Source organism: Brassica napus, unplaced genomic scaffold (genome assembly GCF_020379485.1).
Source record: "Brassica napus cultivar Da-Ae unplaced genomic scaffold, Da-Ae ScsIHWf_416;HRSCAF=644, whole genome shotgun sequence".
In the NCBI taxonomy this organism is placed as follows: Eukaryota; Viridiplantae; Streptophyta; class Magnoliopsida; order Brassicales; family Brassicaceae; genus Brassica; species Brassica napus.
The window spans coordinates 17025-41772 of NW_026016494.1; the positions used below are offsets into that span (position 1 = coordinate 17025).

Consider the following 24748-nt stretch of genomic DNA (forward strand, 5'->3'; position numbering starts at 1 on the left):
AATTAGATGGATTTCTGACGACGGCAAATCTAGCTTGCAGGACTCCAAAGGCACGTTCAACATCTTTCCGTACAGCTTCTTGGGTTTTAGCAAATAATGAATGTTTCTCACTTTGTGGTAGACGGATAGATTGAATAAAAATCGCCCAGTCAGGATAAATCCCATCAGTGAGATAATATGCCAAATGGTACGGATGACCATTAACATAGAAGTTGACTTGTGGTGCTATTCCGTTAATAATGTCATCAAAAACCGGTGATCGATCAAGAATATTTAGATCGTTCATAGTACCTGGTGCTCCAAAAAACGCGTGCCATATCCAGAGGTCGTAATCAGCCACCGCCTCCAACACAATTGTTGGTTTTCCGGTTCCTCGTGAATACATTCCTTTCCAAGCAGCTGGACAATTCTTCCACTCCCAATGCATACAGTCGATGCTTCCAACCATTCCTGGAAATCCACGTTGTTCTCCAATATATAGTAGTCTTTACAGATCCTCTGGTGTAGGACATCTAAGGTATTCATCGCCAAACAAGTGGATGATTCCGTTGGTAAAATGGTGCAAACATTTTCTAGCTGTGGTTTCACCTAGTCGGACATATTCGTCAACGGTATCAGCCCCACCACCATACGCCAACTGACGAATTGCTGCGGTACATTTTTGGAGCGCGGTTAGGCTAGACCGACCGGTTGCATCTTGTGATGGTTTAAAATAATCCACTTCTTGCTCGAGACGATGCACAATACGCAAGAAAAATGTCTTGTTCATTCGAAACCGTCTCCGGAAAATATTGTGCGGGAATGTTGGAGTCTCGCTAAAATAATCATTCCAAAGCTGGTTCTGGCCTTCTTCCTGCTCTCTCTCAATAAAGATACGTGTTTTTCGCTCTCTCGGTTTGGGAATAATATCTGGGATTTGTAAGAAATCTTCAAAAATATTTTCAAATGGATCAACATCATCGTCATTTTGGTTATAATGATAATGTGAAGAAGAAGCATTTTGAATGAAAAAAAGAAGGCAATGTTCTTAATATAAGAAAGAAGTAGAGGAGTTGTAATTTTAACGAGAATATGTCCGTCACATTTATAGGCTCATGAAGTTACAATGTTGTGATTGTCTGTTGTTTGTCTTGTGAACCTTTCAACTACTTTTTAGGTACACAACATGTTTGTCTCCTGACATTTTCAACTACTTTATAGGTTCACTTCTTCTGAATTTTAAACATGCATATTGTTTCAATGTCATAAACTATTAGGTACACATCTAAAATTGTTAATTATGATTCAAAAAATACAAGTTATGTAATGTTAATTCAAAAAATACAAGTTATGTAATGATTCAGAAATAGAAGTTATATAATGTCAATTATGCTAAGCAGTAAAGCGACCAAGTAATGTTTGTTTCCTTTGTTACCATAACCATACATCACAAATCTGAAGTCATTACAAAGAAGTTCCCATAACCATAACACATTAGACAAATACGAGGATGACACCTATGAAAATTAAGACCATAACCATAACCGCAACGAAGTAATCTAAGCTAGACTTTGATTTATTCTTGGCCAACTCACACACCATGTTCTCTAATCTAACGAGCTTCTGCTCAGTAGCATGGTCATTGAAGAAGGTCAGAGAATCTACCTTCTCGGCTAACTGAAATGTGTGTCCATCCCTGGCTCGCATCTCCTCCATTACAGCCTCGTCCCACCATTTCCACACATGACACTCTCCATCGTTTGCATTTGTACATGTGTAGTATCTGCGACCTGGTTCGATGCTAGACGTAGCTATCTTCGGTTCACTCCCACAGTAGCATATTTGTGGAAATCCGAATTCAACCTCCGGCTGTGGAGGGTACAGAAACGCATGTGCTTGGTCTTGCTGAATGAGAGCTTCGTGTTGCTGAATGAGAGCTTGGTCTTGCTGAATGAGAGCTTGGTCTAACTGAGCTTGGTCTTGCTGAATGAGAGATTCGACTTCGTTGTAGTCACTGTCTGACTCAGCCCCACCAAACGTCTCATCCTGTGAAGGTTGTGAATAGCTGTAATCAAGACCCATGTGTAATCCGAAAACTGCAAAAAATTACAAGATAAAAATTAGACATGGACATTCATATTACAGATGGACATTTATAGTAGCTAAACATACAAGCAAGTAAACATCATACAAGCAAGTAAACATAATAGATTAATTGATAAAGGTTTTAGTACAAAGCAACCAGGAGTGGTTGGGTTTTGGCTAGGAGAGTGTCTAAGATGGCAAGCTTCTGGAGTTTTTCTTTCCTATCCAAATCCACCTTCCTCAGTTCAAGTACCGTCGTATAGTAATCAACAGACTTTCCATTTGCATTACGTTTAGCTTTTGCAGCCTTTACACCTTCAGGGCGTATCTCTTCTTCACCAACACTTGTGGTTGAAGTTTGGGAATCTGATTCAACGGTTTTCCTCTTTGAACTTTCAGAAGCTTTAGTGCTGTTGAGGTTGAGCCATTTCTGCTCATACCTCAACACACACCACGCATGCTCCAGTGTGAATTTGGACCCCTGATCCGCGAAGAATATTTCATGGGCCACCTTGAGTACATCGTTCTCATGCTGACCACTAGATATTTGTCTCTCTGCAGCCGCATATGCACCACAAAACTTGGATGTGTCATTACTGATTTTGTGCCACCTCTGCTTATAGTAGACATGCTCGCTACTTTCAACACAATCTCCACCAGAAAGAGCTGCGAAGAAATAATCTCCAACTCGTTTCCAGAAAGTGCCTGATTTTTGGTTATTGTCGACTATAGCGTCCTTAGAGGTATTTAACCAGGCACTGATCAGCATCTCGTCCTCGGCTGGGGTCCATTTATGTCTCCTCCCACGCTCTACGGGTGGATGTGTGGGTGGAGTTGGAGCCTCACACTGTTGAGAACTGAATTGAGGGATCTGTGAAGATCCAGAAGGAAAACTCTCATAAGGAGAGTTCCCATCATAAACACTTTCGTGTTGACTGTAAAGAAGGCCCGTATAACCAGTAGACTGGCTATACGGAATCCTTGGATCCATAAAATAAAGAAGATAGAAGTGAAAAGAGAATAGAAGAAGGAATGTGATAGAGTTATACCAGAGAAAAGAGAAAGAAGATGATGGAGATTAAATCGAAATTGTGAAAGAAGGGTTAAATAGTTGAAAATGGTAATTAAAACTACCATAATGACCTAACTACAAAAGTACATCTCAGTTACTACACATTACACAACCATAATTACCTAACTACAAGTGCATTAACTACCAAACAAACTAGCCTTGCAAACAAACTACACGCTTTGGTCACAATCAAAAAAGACTCGAAAATACCAAGAAAGTGTGGCCTTGCAAACAAACTAGACGCTTTAACTATTATACAAACTAAACGCTTTGGTCGAAAACAAAATAGAGAAAGAAAACTAGACGTTTTAACTATTATACAAACTACATTACTTTCGAGCTGAAGAGAAAGAAGTTTACCTTCAACTGTGGAGGAAATGGTTGTTTCTCTTTGATCTCCTTGCTAATACAATCCTGGTGATCGAACCTCACCTCACCTAATAACCTCGGAAACATAAGAACACACATCTCAGTTTCATGAGATAAACAACAAATAATCACACATCTCAGTTTCATCGATAACAGAACACATTTACCAAATGCGAAGAACACATTACACATCTACTGAATCGATAAACTCATCTCACCACACGTACACAATCTATATCACAACTATAATCTACGATCGAAATCCCTAAATCTACACGATAACATCACATAATACCACTATCATCTAATAACCACACTCTCAAAGACTAAAGAGACGAAAATATATGATACAAAATCCCTAAATCTATTGCAAAGCAAGCAAATCAATCAACGTCTAAATACATGGAAACCTCAGCTAAAGTAGATCGAAAACATAAACCAACTACATGCAAATCATAAGGAGGAGGAACACATACCCTTTCACCTTCGAATCACAGAGAGAATGGTTGAGAGATCCGCCAAGAGAACTGCGGAGAGAATCGAGAGAGAAGGAGATGCGCCGACAGATCGATGGTTAGAACCGCCGAGAGATGCCTCAGGAGGAGATCCGTCGAGAGGAGACGACTTGGGAGGAGATTTGTCGATGGGAGAACCGTCACGAAGGAGATGTGCCGTTGAGAGCAAAATCGCCCTTTCGATCGCCGCGAGAGAGAAGGAGAGAGACGAGAAATGTCGATCTCGATCCCAATTCGATTTTGCCCTAACGAAAACTCTTCCACCATTCCCTTGCCGACACGTATCACCTAAGGACAAAAAAAAACATGTTAGCTAAGGACAAAACGGACGCGTCCCAGCGTATATGATGCAAATTTGATTTAAATTAAATCATATACTCCCTAAGGACTAAAGCTAACAACGGCGATAATGTTGCCCTTAAGACATTACTTTGTTTAAACTCACTGTTATTTTGATCTATATATAGTATGTTGCAGAGCCGTCTTTTTCCACGTGCAAGTGGAGCGGTAGAACAGGGTCCAAAATTTTAAGGGGTCCATAATTTTTTTAGTTTTACTATAGTTATAAATATAAAATCACATGTTTATGAAAATAAGATATCTATATTTAATTTTAATTTTTGTATTTATTAACCAATAAACATAAATATAAGTTACATATTTAATTGTGTTTACATAACCAAAGAAAAATGCAATAAGTTAAGGAGTAATTATCATTTATATCAATTATATATTTTGGAAAGTAAAAAATAGATGTTGGTGTTTGTTTTAATATTCATTGTAAGTTTAGAAAGTTAATATTCTAATTTGATTATGTTTAGGAAATTATTATTAATTAGTGATTATAAATAGGGAGAGAAGTATATAATTTATTCACCAACTTTTACAAAAAAAAAAATAGCAAACACAAAGAAGAAGTACTAAACAGATTATGACGAGAAGAAAAAAAAGAGTCTACAGCTTTTTGTCCAATCACTATCCAGGTTCTATTGTTCTATTATATTTTTATAGAATATGGCTCATGATTGTAGATACAAAAATGTCAAAAAAAAAAAACTGAAAAATTTGTAGTCTCAAAGAGGTGTCAAGAAAGATTAAATGGAATAGCGATAATGTAATTGAAAATGATATTTTGGAGAAGATCAAGTTTGATGATTTGGAGATGATTTTGCATAAAACAAACTTAAAGAATAGCGTTATTTAGATTAAAAAAATAGATTGGTGCTACATTATCACAATATTTTGTTAGAAAAACATATAAATTATTTTAGATTATTAAAAAAAGCCTTGTTTTTTCTTTAACAGGATCTCTATAGAGTTTGAGATGGCCGTGGTATGTTGCAAAGTGTATCTTACCTTCGGTTTCCATTATGTCTTCTTCTTTTTTTCTTTTTTAATTTGACAAAGGTTTCCATGATTTCTCCTTTTCCTAATATTTGAATCTTTTTACCTTTCAAATAACATTAAAGGTTACTGTAATACTTTTGGGTTTGTTGTGATGCAATGCTTTTCACATGATCAAAGGTTAAAAAGCTATCCCAGGTTAAGTAAGTCGAGAAATGCCTAGCAATGATGACGAACTCAAGAAGAGCCTTGAGATGTTTTTGGAGTTTTTTTTCTCCCCTGGTGAATCAACAAAGCAGTCAAAGAAGACTAGAGATTGATCGCCTTTGTAGTGATTAGTGAAGTTACAATTATACCAATAGTATAATACATGCTTGTGGATTCATCTTTGATAATTGAAGGGTTTGATTAGTCAAATGTTCCGGAAACATCTGAAACTAAAACATTGCCATATCAGTTTCAACGTCTACACCGTCAATTAATTAATTCCAGGATCAAAACATGTATTTTGGAGTATCGGTAAGTCGAGGTTTTATTACAAGCTCAAGCGCCAACAAGACAGAATAAATGTAACAACGAACGAACCAACTCAAGAGCAAACTAAACAAGCATAGCTAGCTAGTGAGTAGTGATCAAATGATACATATATACACATAGATTTATTTATTGGCAAGGATGATCAGTCCTCTTTAGAGAGAGAGCAGTAAGTCTTGAGAGCCGATAAATCCCTCTTCTTGGTATCGGTGTAGGTGAACTTAAAGTAAGCGTTATAATCAAAAGGCTTATAGAGACGAGGATGTTCACCATCGACCACCTCCTCGAATGCATTTATGATCAGTCCTTCTTTGGGAAGCAAGAACAGTCCAGCCGTGTGCCGATCTTTCTTTCCGGTTATTACCACACGGTGAAGCGGAGGAAACACCCTACCATTCAGTAGTACCTACGAAACCCATATATGATGATGATGTTGATAGAATAAATCAAAGATGATTTTACATGACTGAAACTCAAGGAAGCCTAATTTTACATGAAGTGAAGCTCCGGCTATAACGAGGAAAGAAGAGTCTTGAGATGGCTTAGCTTTGATCCAGTCCTCACCTTCTTTGGTTTTGATCTCCAAACCATCTACTACGTCGTTTTGACAAAGTATAGTGAGGAAATGTCTATCGATATGAGGGTCAAGGCCTAGCTGCTCCTCTGTGTTTTCGTCAAGGCCTCTATATTTAAGCAAACGAAAGTGGTTCTTCGCTGAATTAAGGTGCTCCTCGATGTATTTATCGAGACCGAAACTCTGCATGATCATCGTCCTCACCTTCATGTCTAATGATATTAAATTCTCCGTAAATGACTGAACATTCTTGCTGCAAGAAAGAGAAATACAAATTTACAAAAGTATATTTATTTCATCAATTTTTATCATAGTTTTACCTTTTATAAAGTTGAAAAATCGTAGACACGACAGAGTTATGCTTTTGGTTATAAAACTACAAAATATGCTAGATTTGAATTTGATATTATAAAAAGGTGACGCTAGTTATAATAATGTACACAAAACTTCTAAATACTGTGGGTATTCTGGTTATAAAGCCTCTCTTGTTACACTTTTTCTAATACAAAGTGCTATGCTTTATATTTTTGTCGACTATGCTTTATATTTATTCCACTTTTTTAAAGGTTTTTCATATTAATTATTTTTTAGTGTACAGGATAGATGGCAATAAAAGATAAAAAGAAAATAAGTCTAAACCAGACTAAACCGGGTTGGTACAAAAGCAAACCAGAAACTTTGGATACAAAAAAAAAAAAAGAGAAAACGAAGCTGAAAACTGGAGCTCGGCGGAGCTGAGAAAGAAGAACGCAAAATCCACCGGAACGAGAAAACGACGAGACAAAAAGAAAGAGGAGGAAGCAAAGACTAGCTAGGGAGAAGCAGACAGATTGGTGCGGAACTGGTGTTTGGATAGATCAAGACCACACCTCACAAACAACCAACCAAAGGTAACAGAAGAAGACTTGGGTCACGACCTAGATCTGCCCCTACCGAGAGCTAGATCGTGAAGCCAGGGACCTCCGCACCACCCAGAGACTGCCTAGTTTACATATATAGACTTTCTAGCGAGAAATGAAGACAGAGATGATAAGAAGAAGAATAAGAAAGAGAACCTGAAGGTGATGTTGCCTTGAGGCCAAAGCTTGTAGGTCAATTCATCGACAACTTCAGGACTATCTGCACCGTCAAAGCCCATACCTTCGTATAAAGGTATAGTCGAAACCTGACCAACGTATCCTTTGTAGATTTCGTCCGATTCTTTTGTACTTAGTTTGGTCTCCAGTGGTAAATCGAAAGCTTCCTCCGAGGCCTCGAACAGTGCCTTCCGTAGCTCCGCTGAAGCTCCGTCGAACAAGGCCTCAAAACATCCGTAGTCTTCTAGGGCTCTTCGGACTTGGTCTCTCACTGAGTTCCACTCGGGAGTTTCCGGCTTGAGGTTCGGAATCGAGAAGTCGATGACCGGAAGGGTTAGGGGAGGTTGGGTTTTCGAACTTATCGTCATTAGTTTTTTTTTTTTTTTTTGGAATTAGGAATGTGGTGTTTGTTCTATATGAATATTTTGAAGACTCGGTTGGCTATTATATAGGAAGTCCATGTGTTCATCACAAAAGTTTTGTTTAAACTATACTATTATTATGTGTTTAAAAAAAAAACTATACTACTATAGGTTGGTAGCCTTAATTGGATTATTAAGTCTTACTCCATTTTATTATATTTCGAATACCAAAAAAAAAATTCTCTGTATGATGGGTTCGAAAGTTAGAAAATACTATATCCACTATATTAAAATCCGCGCCTTGCGCAGGATAAATATTATATATAAAAATTATTTTATGTATTGTATATTCTTACATATTATGAAATAATAAATATATATTGAATAATTAAAAGTCAGTAACTATTACATATATACCTAAATTGGTGCGAACGTATAAATTAATTTTATTAATCCAAACAATTTTTTAAAAAATTTGATAGGATATGTAATTAAATTTAAATGAAATTAACATACACAGTATATTTTTAATATTAATGTCTATTAAATGAAGTTTTCTACTCATGTGTTTTTTTGATCATGTGTATCTTTAATAGCAAAAACTTTAAATTATTGATAACAAAATCTTCATTGTGGGATTAATAATTTTAGCAATTTATAATTTAAAATTTTTTTATCAATGTTAGTTCAAAACTTTTATCAAAAAAAATTATTCAAAGTAATTTTGAAATTAAAATATTTATTTATTCAATATGGTTTATAAGTTTAATTTAGAATGATATATATACATATATATTTTAAATCTTAGTGATTAATTAAATTAGACTTTTATTTATATGATTTTGTAATCATTTGTATTTTGTCATAACAAAAATTTTAAACCATGGATCGCAAAATTTGAATGTGAGACTTTTAACAGTTTTAATAATTTATAGTCGTTTTTTAAAATTCACAATATAACATATACTGAAAAATCTAAATTTTTATAATATGGTTATTGTGATTTTTTTAATTATTTTAATAGATTAAAATTAAACAAATTTGATAGAAGATTACATTATTTTTTTATCAGATCTTTATTATTCAAAATCATTAATTTTCATATATACTTTAGCCATATTAAGCAATTCCGTAATCTTTATTTAAGGAAATAATAAATGACATTAATAATGAATTTATGGTTAGTTTAACAAAAAAAACTTATTATATAATTAGATTGACCAACATATTTCTCTAATAATTCTAAGAATCATCCTAATGATGACATGTGTTTTAAAAAAAATTGTAATGTTTCACAAATAATATATATGGGATATCAACAAGCTCATGGTCATTATGACGAAATTACAAAACTACAAAATTGAACTAGCATTTCTCGAAATTATTAAATTTAGCACCGAAAAACTATCAATCTAACTTAGTACGACCTATGATTAGTATAAACCATTTTCTGATATATATAACTTAGTTTCTAATACGTTGGATCAATCCAAAAATATACAATGCTATTTTCTGTAAGTGTTTTTTTTTCCCCTTCAGGGAGATGATATCATCATTAATTTATAGAAAATTATTTTATATTTAAGTGAAATCAAATCAAAATGAATCGACCAAATTCATATGACACTGAATACGTGCCATGTGGTTCAAGGTTTGTCAATGTTTCTTAAGGCCTTCAAATCCTATCTAATTACTTTTAATGTAATATTTTGGATATATGCTAAACATCCCCTTAGTATTAAAATAAGAGCATTATTAGAGACTAACCTTATACTCATATATTATTAACAAGAATGCAATTTCCTAGGTGACAACACCGTATTTCATTATCACCCTCTCTAATTAATTGCCCTCTCTTTACTAGACTTATTACATTCTTTGACATTTATTCATTAATTGTAGCTTAGCGTAATGTTTTGTTAACATGAATATATAACGTGTTTGTTAATGTGTTTTACTCTGAGTTATTACCAGTTTGTATTTTGATGTATACTCTTTTCAAACTAAGTATAGCAGCCGAAAGTTATAGGATAGTTATATCATCTACGTTCGTGATACTTGATTGAAGTACGTGCACAAATTAAAGTTGGAACATGAAAACTGTAGCTAAAACTAATGAATTTCAATCAAGAAAATATAGTTTAGTAAAACCATGTATGTTCCTTTGGCTGAGGAAAATATATTAGTGCAGAACTGTGACTAATTTGTTTGATTATGTTTTGTGTTTATAATTATGAAAAGAAACTGTTTTTGGAATATTTTTTAAGATATAAAAATGTGTATATCAATCTATAGGTTGTAAAAGAAGAGTACCAAAAAATTTCATATTACGTTTTTTCCACTCCATCTCATCGTCTATATGACTAAACATTGTTATGCAATTCAAATATAATGACAGAAGTAAAGACGGTGTATCAACAAATAACATTTTCCATCCATGTTTACATCTTTTGCGCCCACACTTTTATCGTCTATATCTATGCATACTGTTCACAAATAACCGTCCACAAACATTCATCCACGTAGTCACACGAACATGTCCATGTCTTTTTTCGCACATTTTTTGTCCATGTCCACACTTTTATCATCCATGTCCATGCATTTTTATATAAATATTAAAATATTTAAAAATATATCAAAACTGGATGTTGAAATATAAAGGAAAAAAATTATAATTTAATGTAATAAATATGATATTTTTATCTATGAACCTACAAACTTAAATGCTTCAAAAGATTGATCAAAGAAAAAAAAACACTTGAAACACAACTGATTCCCCATAACGACCAGTCTAAAAGGGCATTTCCCTTTCAGGGCATAATTGTCCAAACAATATGTTGGTCCCATCAGAATGTGCTTCACATATGGGAAGTTTCTCTCACTGTAAGAGAAGGACAAAAAGTGTTATGTTGTGTAATCAACTCTTCTTAGTTTACTCATATTCAATAGCTAAACGTTTAGAGTAGGCATGCTAACAATTTGTCTAATTTCACATATCAGGTCTAATTTAAAACAAACTTGTAACTCAAATATTTGTAGTTCATATATTATCTACAAATATGGTTATACTTTTAAAAATATAATTATTTGATTCATAATTTGCATGTCCAATATTAATTCCAATGATATAAATATAAATATGTAACACGTACGCTAATTTGTTATATAATTTTAACTGAAAATATTCTTTTTGTGATACCTAAGAAATTTGAAATATAAATATGCTATACTTTAGAAAAATTGTTTTATAATTACGCAGTTAGAGAAAAATATATATTATATTATGCTAATATAAACTACTAAATGTATATAAGATAATAATTTAAAGACAAATTTTACGCACAGGGTGCGGGTTATCACCTAGTGACAGAAGTAAACACGGTGTATCAACGTTTAAACACAAATACGTTTTTTAGATATAAAACAAATACATGGCGATTGTTTTTTAATATCACACTTAGAGAATGTTATTGCTTCCTAAAACACATGGTGATTGTCAATCATGTCATTACGAGAGAATCTGTTATGAATTGTCTTAAATCTTATAATAAACTTTATTAGTTTCCTAATTTTCTTTGTTTTTAAATATTTAAAATGATACTCAATAACGGTGCATGTGAATATTAGTATCAAAATATTTTCCAATTATTGCATGATTGAAACTAATATTGCCTTAATTCTGGAACTAATTTAATACGCGATTAAAAAATAAGGTATTACGTGACTGAGAAAAATAAGGTACTACGCGATTAATATATATTCTTAACATTCCATTATGAAATTAATTCACTTACTATAACTTTCCAAAAATCGTAAGGGCATTGTCAATTAGCATTATGTGCGTGACAACGCATGATATTCATAATATTCCAAATTGGGAATGTTTTGAGCTAAATATGACACTAACTCGGAATATGTACGTACTCATTAATATTATACAATTCTGGTAATAGAAATTTTAAGTCAAAACCGAATCATATAGTCTTTATTTCATCGACACTGATTGATTTTAAATTTATTTTCGTTGACCAATATATCTGTTTGTTTCCTATAATATTCCATTGAATCTGCTGTGAATTTGAATTACGAAAATAATTATGGCAAGTTTTGGGAATTAGTGTTAATTTGAATTACGCAAATAAAGATGGCGATTAGCAATCATTATTTACCGTATACACACGCCAATCATATATAAATACAAGGCCTTCTAGCTACATTTTCTCACCACCGTCTCCTTCTTAATACATTCTTGCAAGCACAACACTCATGGCGGGCTTTAACTCCGTTGCCGGTTTGATTTTTTTTTTTTCAATCTTTACTATTAAATATAGCTTAAAACAGCTTAAGTGTGTGGTATATGGAATTGAAGCTGACAAGTTTAATGATTTCTGGATTTCTACCAATGCTAATCCGCTGGTTTGTGTATTAAGCTTATGGAGAATTGAATGGGTGAAGGTTTGTTTCACTTAATATGAAAATAACAACTTTGTTATATGTTAGTGTTGCGTGACTAAGAAAATATATGTGTTACTTTCTTAGGGGGCTTCATATTTATTACAAACACAGAAAGATCTCAAATGCTTTTCGATAATGACCCGCCAGAAATTTTGGACTTCATATCGAGGTGCTCAATTTGTTTCCTTTTTTTTACCTTAGGAGTTTGTCTTATCATAATGTTATTATAATTATTTGTATAAAAACCTTGAGTTCTTTTTTAATTCAGCTTTATATTTATATCATTCGAGGATTTCACAGGTGGCATGGTCGCAAGTGCTATTCAAAGCCCTAATTTACGATAGGATGCAATCCCAAATTTTTTTCCCGAAGTTTTATTTTATATCATTATGAAATTGTTGATGTCTATTGATAACAGCCATCTATTTTAAGTAAGTCTACTTTCTTCATTTATTATATTTAACATAATAAAATTGGTTTGGTACGAACATATTTCCTATTGATTACACGGTTGCAACGTAAGAGATTATTGTATGAAATCGTGTACCTTTAGCCCTTTAATATATCATTCGTGGAAAAAAATTCATATTTAACTACAAACGATAATTAATATTTATAAAAGATTCACTTATTTAATATCAAGTAAACAAATATATAAAATCATTTTCTGAATAAAATTAGGTAATAATATGATTAAAATATTCTAAGTATCAGTATGATTTACAATTATTGTGCTTTCGGATTGCCATTTTGGTCGACAATATTTAATCGACCAACTTCTTTGTTGTCTGTTATTTAATTTATTTTGTTTTCTTATATTTTGTTTCTTTCATATTTATTTAGTCTATTGCTTATGTATCATTTTATAAATTAAATTATAAGAAACAAAATATAAGAAAACAAAATTATATCATTGATCATATACATGAATTATTTAACAAAATTTATCTTGAAAATAGAAAACGTTATCTAATTTAAAATAAAAGAAATTCATGAAAAAAACAAAGTATTTAAAACGGAGGGAGTATAAAATGTGACGCACTATGTATAATAATGATTATCTAGAAGGTGGACCATATTATTTTTAGCTCTATTAAACATTAAAGTTAAATTATCCAAAACTGACAAAACTAAATATTAATTCAGACTACTCATGTTGTTTTTTTTTTCTGAAAAAGACTACTCATGTTGTTGAGAGAATTGTTTTTACATTTGGCCCAGTTTAGATTGTTGCCGTACTGCTATTAGGATTTATTACAAGCTCACGAGTCAACAAGGCAAAGTAAAGACAACAAACAAACCAGCTCGAGATTGAATGGAAAAGTCCACCGTGATCAAACAAGACATTTTTTTTTCTAATTGGAAGGCATCATAAATGTTTAAAGGGCACAATAACTCTTGAGACTAGATAGATCTCTTCCCTTGGTATTTGTGTTGGTCCTGTTGCTGAATTTCACGTAAGCCTCAAAATCAAAAGGCTTATAGAGACGAGGATGTTCATCATCTACTACCTCCTCAGGCGCATTTATGATCAGTCCTTCTCTAGGAGGCGAGAACAGGCAAGCCACATACCGATCTTTCTTTCCGGTTATAACCACTTGGTGAAGGGGAGGAAACACCCCACCATTCAATAGTAGCTGCAAAAAGCCATATTATATACAAGTTAATTAATCACATAATTAAAGAATATTAAATGATGAAATTTGAGACTCAAGCAAGGTTAATTTTATTACATGAAGAGAAGCTCCGGCTATAACAAGGAAAGAAGTGTCTTGAGATGGCCTAGCTTTGATCCACTCTTCACCATTTTTGGTTTTAATTTCCAAGCCGTCTACTACATCGTTCTGGCAAAGTATGGTGAGGAACTGTCTATCGATATGAGGTTTAAAACCCAGAGTTTCTTCTGTCTTATCGCCAAGGCCTTTGTATTTAAATATTTGAAGGTGGTTCCTTGCTGAGTTAAGATGTTCCTCGATGTATTTCTCGAGCCCGAAACTCTCCATGATCATTGTCCTCACCTTCACATTTAGTTCTATCAACCTCTCCCCAAATGACTGGACATTCTTGCTGAAGATTTATCGCAAACCGTAATTAGTGCTTCATAATCGATTCTTCTGTTTTGACATTTCTTAATTATTAAAACTAATACAGTATATAATACAAACGGATAAAACAAACTATGATTATGTTAAAAATGATTATGTAAATCTCCATGCGAAATATTTTAATTTCTGATTAAGTACTTGAATGTTAGTTTTTAAAGTTGTTTTTGTTTCCGCTTTTGAGAAGTTCTCATACACTTCAACAAAAATGTTTATTTAAAATCAATTTATGCATATAAAATCAAAGTTCTCATACACTTCAACAAAAACAAATTTCTCATCTCTACGGTACCTTGTTGTATTATTTATAAAACCCCGGGAGTTATATTTTTATTACTAAAACTTTAGATATATATATATATATATATATTTTTTTTTTATTTTAGACACAATAAAATCTAAGAAAAATTATAGCAGTAAGTTTTTATACTCCCTCCGTTTTAAATACTATACAAATCACCATTTATGTTTTTGAAAAACAACAAAAAACTAAATCTTCAATTAAACAATAAGAAAAATACTAATCTAAGAAACTACAAACTTTCATGGCCTTATGCCCTTTTTCAAAAAGAAAAAAAAAAAAAACTTTCATGGCCAAAATTTTCTAAGAGACATGAACAGAACTTTATAAGATGGGAACAACATATACATGCTGCAAATACTCCTGCTCGTATTAAAATACCACAAAACGGTGGAACGGTAGTTGATACACGTGAATCAGGAACACGTTTAAAGCGCGGTAGACCTATTGGTTCAAAGGATAAACTTCCTAGAAAACGTAAGGAATGTGAAAAGCATGATACTCCCAAAATAACAGAAAATATTTTGGACGAAGAAAATTGTGAATCTAACGACAATATATAGCATCATGAATCTGAAGGAAATCACGAGATTTCTATCAACTACATCCATAATGGAAAGATATGGAAACGAAATGAGATGGATGATATTGATGACGTTTTCTCATACCTTTTAGCAAATGAAATAAATGAAGAAAACGAAGATCCAGAACCAAAGTTTGTATATGAATGTCAAAAGACACATGACTGGATAAAATGGAAAGATGCAATTCAAGTCGAATTAGATTCGCTTAACAAACGAAATGTATTCGGACCTATTGTGTTCACACCCAAAGATGTAAAACCTGTTGGGTACAAATGGGTGTTTGCCCTAAAAAGAAATGAGAAAAACGAGATTACAAGATACAAAGCTCGTCTCGTAGCCCAAGGTTTCTCTCAAAGGCCAGGAATTGATTATGAGGAAACTTATTCTCCTGTTATGGACGCAATCACATTTAGATTCCTGATGAGCCTAGCGGCCAATGAAAGTTTAGAAATGCATCTCATGGATGTCGTTACGGCATATTTATATGGATCATTAGATACTGATATCTATATGAGAATCCCAGATGGATTTAAAATGCCAGAAACGTTAAGTTCCAAACCTAAAGAGTTATGTGCAATAAAGTTGCAAAGATCATTATATGGGTTAAAACAATTTGGACGAATGTGGTATAATCGTCTCAGCGAACACTTAACAAAAGAAGGATACACGAATGATCCTATATGCCCTTTTGTTTTCATAAAGAAAACAACATCCGGATTTGTGATAATCGCGGTGTACGTTGATGATCTTAATATTATTGGAACTCAAAACGAAATCCAAAAGGCATCAAACTATCTGAAAGGAGAATTTGAGATGAAAGATCTCGGGCAGGCAAAATATTGTCTAGGATTACAAATTGAGCATTCTAAAAAGGGTATATTTGTACACCAGTCTACATATACCAAACGAGTATTGAAGTGCTTTAACATGGATAAAGCAACTCCTCTTAGCACCCCGATGGTCGTTAGATCACTTAATGTTGAAAATGATCCGTTTCGACCATCTGAGGAGAATGAAGAAATACTTGGTCCTGAAACTCCATATTTAAGTGCAATTGGAGCTCTTATGTATCTTGCAAATTGTACTCGACCTGACATATCTTTTGCCATTAATATTTTAGCGAGATTCAGTTCGTCTCCTACGCGAAGACATTGGAATGGAATTAAACACGTCTTTCGTTACCTTCAAGGAACAACTTATTTAGGCTTGTTTTATCCTAAAAGTTCAAAAGGTCAAATGATTGGTTTTGCAGATGCAGGTTATTTGTCAGATCCACACAAAGCTCGATCCCAGACAGGATATGTTTTTACAATTGGAGGCACCCCCATATCTTGGCGTTCTCAGAAGCAGACACTTGTTGCTACTTCTTCAAATCACGCTGAGATCAGTGCACTCCATGAAGCAAGTAGAGAATGAGTATGGCTAAGATCAATAAGCCGAAACATCTGTTCAAGCAGTGGGATTGACGAAAATACAGAGTCAACTATTATATATGAAGATAACGCGGCATGTGTTGCTCAAACGAAGGAAGGATATATCAAAAGCGATAGAACCAAACATATACCTCCGAAGTTCTTCTCATACACTCAAGAGCTCGAAAAGAATAAAGAGATCAAAGTAAGATATGTTCGATCATGCGACAATGCAGCCGACCTCTTCACAAAATCACTACCTACCTCGGTATTCAGAAAACACATCCATAACATTGGAATGCGTCATCAGAAGGATCTATGACTGCTTATTCGAGGGGGAGCTTACGTGGTTGTACTCTTTTTACCTAACTATGGTTTTTCCCATTGGGTTTTATGAGAAAGGTTTTTAACAAGGCAACAAAGACGTTAAGCGAGAGCGGATAGTGACACCGGTCCCCAAGGGGGAGTGTTACGAAAGTCAAAAAAGGAGGAGCCGATTATGTTGAAAATATAAAAGATGTGGGGCCCGCTGTCACTATTTGCACAGTAAATTTATGCTTATATATACAAGTGAAAACGTTCAATTGTATATATACCTAAAAACACTTCTATTCTCCTTAATAAGAAACTCTCTCTCTCTATATCAGTGTTATTATTTCCACGGGTATAAAATTTCGCCCTTATTTAAATTCCTGCGATACAATAAAATTCTAGTTCTTTTATAACAGTAATCTGATTGTTAGGTTTATATGAAAACATATATATCAATGATATTACTATACAATATAAAGAAATATAGTCATGTAACGATTGCGCGTACAGTGAAAAAGAATTAAAACATTCTTTGATAGGTTGCAGATTTCAAACAAAAGTCCAACTCTTCTACTTCTCCTCTGCTGTGTGCTATGTGCTCCTTCACATCTTCTCTCTGTCGGTAATCCACCAATAAGAGGATTGCCTATGTAGTTTTTTTTCTCGTTGAAGGTGCTAAATTGTGTGCTCTGCCTGAGACAATTCTTCAGGGAAATCAAGACGGAATTCTTCAGGGTTTTCCTCTTTAGTCCCAGTCCACCATGATTTTTATGTTATCAAAATAGTCATCGCATAAGACGTTTTTTCCATCTCTAAAGAATTGCAGAGTCAAGTATCTGTTCTTCGGATACAAGATCGTTCCAAAAAGCTTCATTCGACCCTGGGGGAAGCTGAGGTAGAGGACAGGGTTTTGGTAGAGAGTTGATCGAGATCGCGGATGGTGACGCCGGATAGGGGAGCGAGGAGACCAGGGATGGGGAAGAGGAAGCGGTTCTAGAGCTATGACGTGCGGATGATGTTGGAGCCGTAATGCTTCTCTCTCATCCGTTCTCTTGTCCTAAATATGAAATAATTATTTTTCTTAAATTCCATTTCTTTAGATGGTATTTTTTTTATTGGATTTGAAGAGTAAATCATAGTTTTTAATAATCTAAAATAACTTCTGATGAATCTCAGTGATAAAATCCATATTTCACAATAAGAGGTGATTTAGTAGGGTTTTTATAAATGCTACATTCAATAAAGGAGGATTTGTAGAACTTTTCATAAATACCTAATCCAATAAGAGAAGATTTGGCAAAATCCTAAAATTTTATGAAATCCCTAATTCAATAAGCCCCACTTGGTGTTGTTAAACTTAAATTTCAAGGTAAAATTAAACCTTTTGCTTTCTATGGGTATCCAAGTTTTCAGATATATTAAACCTTTTTGCGTGTTCACTTCTGAAGAACTCGGACATCAACGCTTATTTTTATAAATCTTGGTGCTACCAAATGTCATTTGTTAGTCACTGGAACCATTAAAATTAAAGTAGACAAACTAGAAATATGGGGGATATTGTGTGGTTGTATTTCATATAATTTCACGTGGCCCAACCTGTTGCTGTTCATCAATCAATCAAAGTATGTAGACAATAGTGAACCCACACACACGGTCGATCTTCTTTTTCTATGCTCGTGTCCCTGCATCATCGGTGCAAAGATGACACCACAATTGAGCAATGAAGAAGATAAATCAAGAGACAAAATAGATACAAGCAACCAACTATTGCGTTACTAGAAATCGCCTAAACAATCTATTACAAGACTTGCTTATCAGCTTTACACAACTTGTTAACACCATAACAGCTGCTACTGAAAGATTCTTAATCTACTCAAACTTGTCTCTCTGTCGTCAGTACTTCAGCAACTGCTTCAGCACGACCCAAGAACACTCTCAAGAACTTTTCTCTCTCTATAAGATCAGCCTCTATGTCTATGTCTCTTTACGGACGATCCATAGCTATCTTATATTATTCTCCACTTCCTGAAACCCTAGTCTCTAAGGCAACATGGATATGAACATCTTCCATAACATCAAGTGTAACTTTTCTTTTTTTGGAATGCACTTATTTCTCTTTTTTTAAGTCATAAACTTGCTCTTCAAGTTTATTTCTCTTTCCATATCTCCAAGATACTCTCTTTCTCTCCAAATCTACACGACTCCTATTCAGCACCTTGATTCCACATGGTCTTTACCACTCAACACGACGTCTTTTTTTAGCAACTACGTCAGCGACTAATTCAGGGCAGACATCTCTAACCCCATGATTACTTCTTGTGTTAGATTGGGATGTTGAGCAAAAGATAGTTAGCAATAAGACAACCTAAGAACTCGGGTCTAGCTGAGTTTGAACTCATTCGAAACTAGTTTACTCCCCTCAAAATCATTGGGTTGTGACTAACTTTGGAAATGCGTGTATTGCATGAAAAACCCTGACGTAACACATGGTTATCATATAAATTTTCTTTGCCAATTTTTTTATATGCAGACTTCAAATAAGATTTTACAATAGATGTTTTAAACCCGTATTAGCTGAATTGATCTGCTCTTTACCAATCAACAATATAATAAGATCGATCTACAAGTAAAACTGATTCAAAATTTGATCATAGATATCCCAAAAGTTCAATCAAATATAAACCAAACTAATTTTAAAAGAGAGAGGGACAAATCAGACCAAAACTTGAAAGCTATTTTTTTTTTGGAACAAAAAACTTGAAAGCTAGTTAAGTAGTTACTTTCGTTGAAAGTATGAATATGTTTGATATCTGAACCAAAATATAAAAACACATGCCAAATTAATCGCAACTAGATTCAATTTTACTTTAGTCTAGTGCAAAACTAAACTCGCATTATATATGGTACCATCCATACAAATTATATTTGGATTTTGGTGTATCCTCTCCCCATGTGAGATTTTTGCGGTGACCAATCAAAATCATTACTGAAATATCTTATAATTAAGCTAAATATCGTTAGTTGGCAATTTAAAAAGTATGGAAGGAGATATAACGAACATATCCCAAAATGGTAGGATTTGATTAAATATGCATATACTCTTATTAGAAATGTGAACAAATAGACTTAACTTAATATTTATTTCCACTATAAAATAGCGAGAACTTAATTTAAAAAGGAGAAAAGGTATGCTGTAGTTGTGATTTACTAGTTACAACAAGAACACACATGGGATGTTAGACCATGATTATCCATGAAACTCACTAAGGGTTTTTTAATTTTTTCTTTTTTTTTGTCGGATTAGAAAATTAAAAAATTAAAAAACGCACCAATCGCGAACCGCCACGTGTCGGTGGAGCACGCAAACAGTGCAAGAAACAGACCAAAATCGATCCTTATTTGGTGCTTTCTGTAACCGATTCTTATGTTTCTATGGGATCCACGAAATACTTTTTTTTCAAAAAATCCCTTTAAAAACCTGCGATAATCCTGTCGATCGAAGTAAGATTCGGATTCCAATAATCCAACGGTCAGAGAAAAATCACAAGAAATTTTCACAACCGTAGGATCTGTCCCTCACTACAAGAAAACATCAAGGATTCTGAGGGAAAAAATCGTCGGAATTTCGTCGGAATATCGTTATTTCGACGAAATTCCGACGAAACACGTCGTCGGAAATAATTCCTCGGAATTTCTTTTTTCCTCTGAAATCCCTCGGAATTTTCCGACGGAATTCCGAGGAAATAAATTTCCGAGGAAATTCTGAGGATCCCTTGTTTGTCGGAAAAGTCCTCGGACTATACCGAGGTAGAACTTCGTCGGGATAATTCCTCGGAAGTTCATCGATCGATGCGTGTTTGGACATATATACATCGACCGATAGGAGTATACCGACGGACTTTTTCCTCGGTTTATTCCGAGGAACTGTTCCCTCGGTATATTCCGAGGGATCCGTTCCTCGGAATTTTCCGAGGGAGTTGTCCCTCGGAAAATTCCGAGGGAAATGTCCCTCGCTATATTTTTTAAAAAAAACGGATCGATCGATGCGTTTTTGTTCAAAAACGCATCGATCGATCTAGTGAAAAATATAATTAATTTCCTCGGAATGTAAAAAATATTAATTTTTTTGAAAAAATAAAATTTCCGAAATTTAAATTCGAAAATATGAAATTAAAAGTAAAATTGAAATCATATTAATTAATATTCAAAGTTTCACAAATAAAAATAAAACATTTCGAGATTGGGGAAAAAAAAAACTACGGGTCTGGCACGTCCGGGAACACCTCGTTCGGGTACATCCTCTGCATCATCTCCATCATTTGCTGGTTCAGCCTCCTCTGTGCCTCATAGCCCGCCTGTTGAGCCGCCATCTGGGTCTCCAACAAAGATATTCGATCATCTTTGTCCTTCAACTGAGCCGTAAGTACTTCTGGATCAACAAAGGGCGGTGGTGCAGAAGAAGGAGGAACCGACCGGGTGCGACGACCCAAACCGAACAAACGTCCCTTCTTCTTTGGAACCGACTGAATAGAAAAAAGCCAAATTTAGAAATTTAAACCAAGAAATAAATGAATTGAACTTTTTAAAAAAAGAACTTACGGATTCAACGATTTCGTTGATTCGAAACCGGGACAAGTTGGTCGAAGCCGTCGAAGCGTCATCCTCGGTTTGAAGCTGAGACACTTCGTCTACCACCTGAGTTTGGACCAGGTCGACCACGTCCCTCACAAGACCGTCATCAATCTGGTCGGTCTTCTTGTTGGTATACGCCCTCCTCATTAGGGCGAGATCATCGACCGGCTCGCCATCATTTTCTTCCGCCTTGAAAAAAAACATAAAATTAAAGAAACATTAGAAATTAGAAGAAATGCACAATAAATTTAAATTCTGAAACTCAAATAATTGAAGAAAAAGCGGTTGAACTTACCATGCGATCTCCGAGAGTGGCAATAGATTGAGCACCCAAGTTATGCTTGTAGATGCCCTTCCCTTTACGGTCGCTCCTGCGGTTGGTGGAGTTGGTGGAAGAAGTTTCTTTCGTCTCCTCCTTATCCCAATGCGCACACAACTCCTTCCAGACCGTGTCGTTCAACGACTTTGGGACCTTTTAATTAAAAAAAAAAGAAAAAGTTTAATAAATTAAAAAATAGTTTAATAAATTAAAAAATTGTTTAATAAATTAAATCGAACCTTATTGATTTCCCACTTCTTCTTCCACTCGTGGATCTGCTTCCCATAGTTGTCCATTACTTTATGGACGAAGTGGTGATAGATAAAGAGCGTCTCATCGGAATTCCAGTTGAACTCTTGCTGAAAAAAAAACACAATTAGTAGAAAATTTATATTAAAGATTAAAAAATATAAGTAAAAATTTAGAATACTTACCGCAAACTGACGAAACCACAGAACCTGCTTGTCGGTTGGGAAGAGAGTGAAAGTCGGATGTCCACTGTCGAGGGCCGAGTACATCATACGGTTGATCCATGCGCTGATCCCGTTCCCGGATCGGTTGAACCTTATTAAAAGAACAAACGGTTAATAATGAATCCAAATTTAAAGGAAAAAAAAATGTTTAATTACCATGTTTGACCCCGTCCATGTGGATACGGAGTGAGATACGGAAGATGGTCACGACCGGGCTGTTGAACCAACTCCGCAACCCTCATCACTCCCGGAGGACCCGGAGGAACAGGAGCGGATGCAGCAGCGGGAGCGAGAGGAGCATGAGCGGGTGCAGCAGAGGGAGATGTATGGTTGGAGCTGTGGGGCGAAGGGGAATTCTGAAAATGGCTGGAATCCCGAGACTGGCTCCCCGTACCACCACGACCACGACGCTGTCGAGGCCGGATCTGATCATTATGAGACCTGTAAATTAAAAAAATATATTTAATAAATACAGAAATATATAAATTAATTTTTTTTATTAAAAAAAAATCCCAAATAATTTAATCACAGAAAAAAATTTATATATATTAATTTTTTTTAATAAATATATAAAAATAGTTCTAATAAACAAAAAATAGTTTTAATAAATAAAAATTGTTTAATAATTACAAAAAAATAGTTTTAATAATATATATATATGAAAAATATTTTTAAATCCCAAATAATAGTATTTAATCACAAAAAAAGTTTTATAGATATTAAAATGTTTTGTAAAATCCAAAAAATCGAATTTATATAGAAATTTTTTTTTGTAAAATCCAAAAAATCGAATTTATATAGAAAAATCATTTTGTAAAATACAAAATCGATTTTATATACAAAAATCGATTTTATAAATACAAAAAATAAAAAAATTATAAAAAAATTCTAAATCAATTCAACAAAACAAATTATTCAACCAAATCACAATTCTAAACCTATTATACAACCAAATCACAATCATAACCAATCACCCTAACAAAAATCTATCAAAACTACACAAAAACCTAACAAATAGAACCTAAGAGAGTGGGATAGGGTCCTTACATGATTTGTGTAAGAGAAGAGGGAGATCGCCGGAGATATCGTCGGATTTCAGGGGGAAATCGCCGGAGAGAAAGAGAGGAGTCGCGCAGAGGAAGAAGAGAGAAATGGGGAAGAAGAAGGGGCTCGTGGTTATAAAACCTAGGGTCCGACGGACATTATCCGTCGGAATTCCGTCGGAATTCTAATTTCAATTTTCGCGAAATATTTGCCCGGTAAAATGAAAATATTCCGAGGAAATTCCGACAGATAGTAAAATATCCGTCGGAATTTCCTCGGAATATTCCGAGGAAATACCGAGGAACTAGTGTTTGGGGTTTCAAAACATCAATTTTTTTTGCTGTATTTCATTTCTTATACAATTGTAATGCATACCATTGAGGATTCTTTGTATACATGAGCATAAACCATGAAATAACAAATTTCAAAACTAATTGAAAGTATTCCCTTTACCGTTCATTAAAAGGTATAAGTGTTTCTCTTATGTTGCGAGATTTCGTTCATACAATCGGAAAGTGTTAATTATACGGTAAGGAACAAATTTTTGACTTCATAATGAACGTAAGACACTTAATAAGGATTATATAGGTGTTATTCAAACGGCAAAACGTTGTTTTCGGTTTAAAAACCCTATTTCCTTGGATTTTCCTCGGATTATTCCGAGGGAACTCCGAGGAAACCCTCTCTTCTTCCTCGAAATTTCCTCGGAATATTCCGAGGAAATTCCGACGAACTAGTGTTTGGGTTTCAAAACGTAATTTTAAAAAAAAAAAACGCATCGATCGATGCGTTTTTGAACAAAAACAAATCGATCGATTACTAGATGGCCCGGGCCGTAAGATTGTGATCGATTGATGAGAGTATCCCATCGATCTATCGACAATCTGAATTGTTCCTCGGAATTTCCTCGGAAAATCTTGTATGTTTTTTTTAAAAATGCATCGATCGATGCGTTATAGAACAAAAACGCATCGATCGATTACTAGGATGGACCGGGCCGTAAGATTGTGATCGATCGATGAGAGTAACCCATCGATCTATCGACAATCTGAATTGTTTCCTCGTTCCTCGGAATTTCTCGGAAAATCTTGTATGTTTTTTTTAAAATGCATCGATAGATGCGTTATAGAATAAAAACGCATCGATCGATTACTAGGATGGACCGGGCCGTAAGATTGTGATCGATCGATGAGAGTATCCCATC

General features: G+C 34.3%; 4 protein-coding genes across 4 annotated transcripts; all 4 read right to left on the minus strand.

The window, feature by feature from the left end:
- Positions 1-1473: 1473 nt before the first annotated feature.
- LOC125603858 lies at positions 1474-3809 on the minus strand. Its single transcript, XM_048774593.1, has 2 exons — positions 3497-3809; positions 1474-2075 (listed from the first exon to the last, which is right to left on the minus strand). The coding sequence occupies exon 2, from the start codon at positions 2059-2061 to the stop codon at positions 1474-1476; it is 588 nt and encodes a 195-aa protein (XP_048630550.1). The 5' UTR covers positions 2062-2075; positions 3497-3809.
- LOC125603859 (glutathione S-transferase T3-like) lies at positions 2207-3055 on the minus strand. Its single transcript, XM_048774594.1, has one exon. It carries the CDS (start codon positions 3053-3055, stop codon positions 2207-2209), a length of 849 nt encoding a protein of 282 aa, XP_048630551.1.
- A 2069-nt stretch (positions 3810-5878) lies between the features above and the next one.
- On the minus strand, positions 5879-7966 carry LOC125603861 (probable 2-oxoglutarate-dependent dioxygenase AOP1). Its single transcript, XM_048774596.1, has 3 exons — positions 7528-7966; positions 6392-6725; positions 5879-6304 (listed from the first exon to the last, which is right to left on the minus strand). Exons 1-3 carry the CDS (start codon positions 7914-7916, stop codon positions 6044-6046), a joined length of 984 nt encoding a protein of 327 aa, XP_048630553.1. The 5' UTR covers positions 7917-7966; the 3' UTR covers positions 5879-6043.
- A 5770-nt stretch (positions 7967-13736) lies between these two features.
- Positions 13737-14432, minus strand: LOC125603860 (2-oxoglutarate-dependent dioxygenase AOP2-like; the record flags this gene model as incomplete). Its single annotated transcript, XM_048774595.1, has 2 exons — positions 13737-14002; positions 14099-14432. Coding segments are annotated over 2 exons (592 nt in total), but the record flags the coding sequence as incomplete, so codon positions are not given.
- Between the last annotated feature and the right edge of the window lie 10316 nt (positions 14433-24748).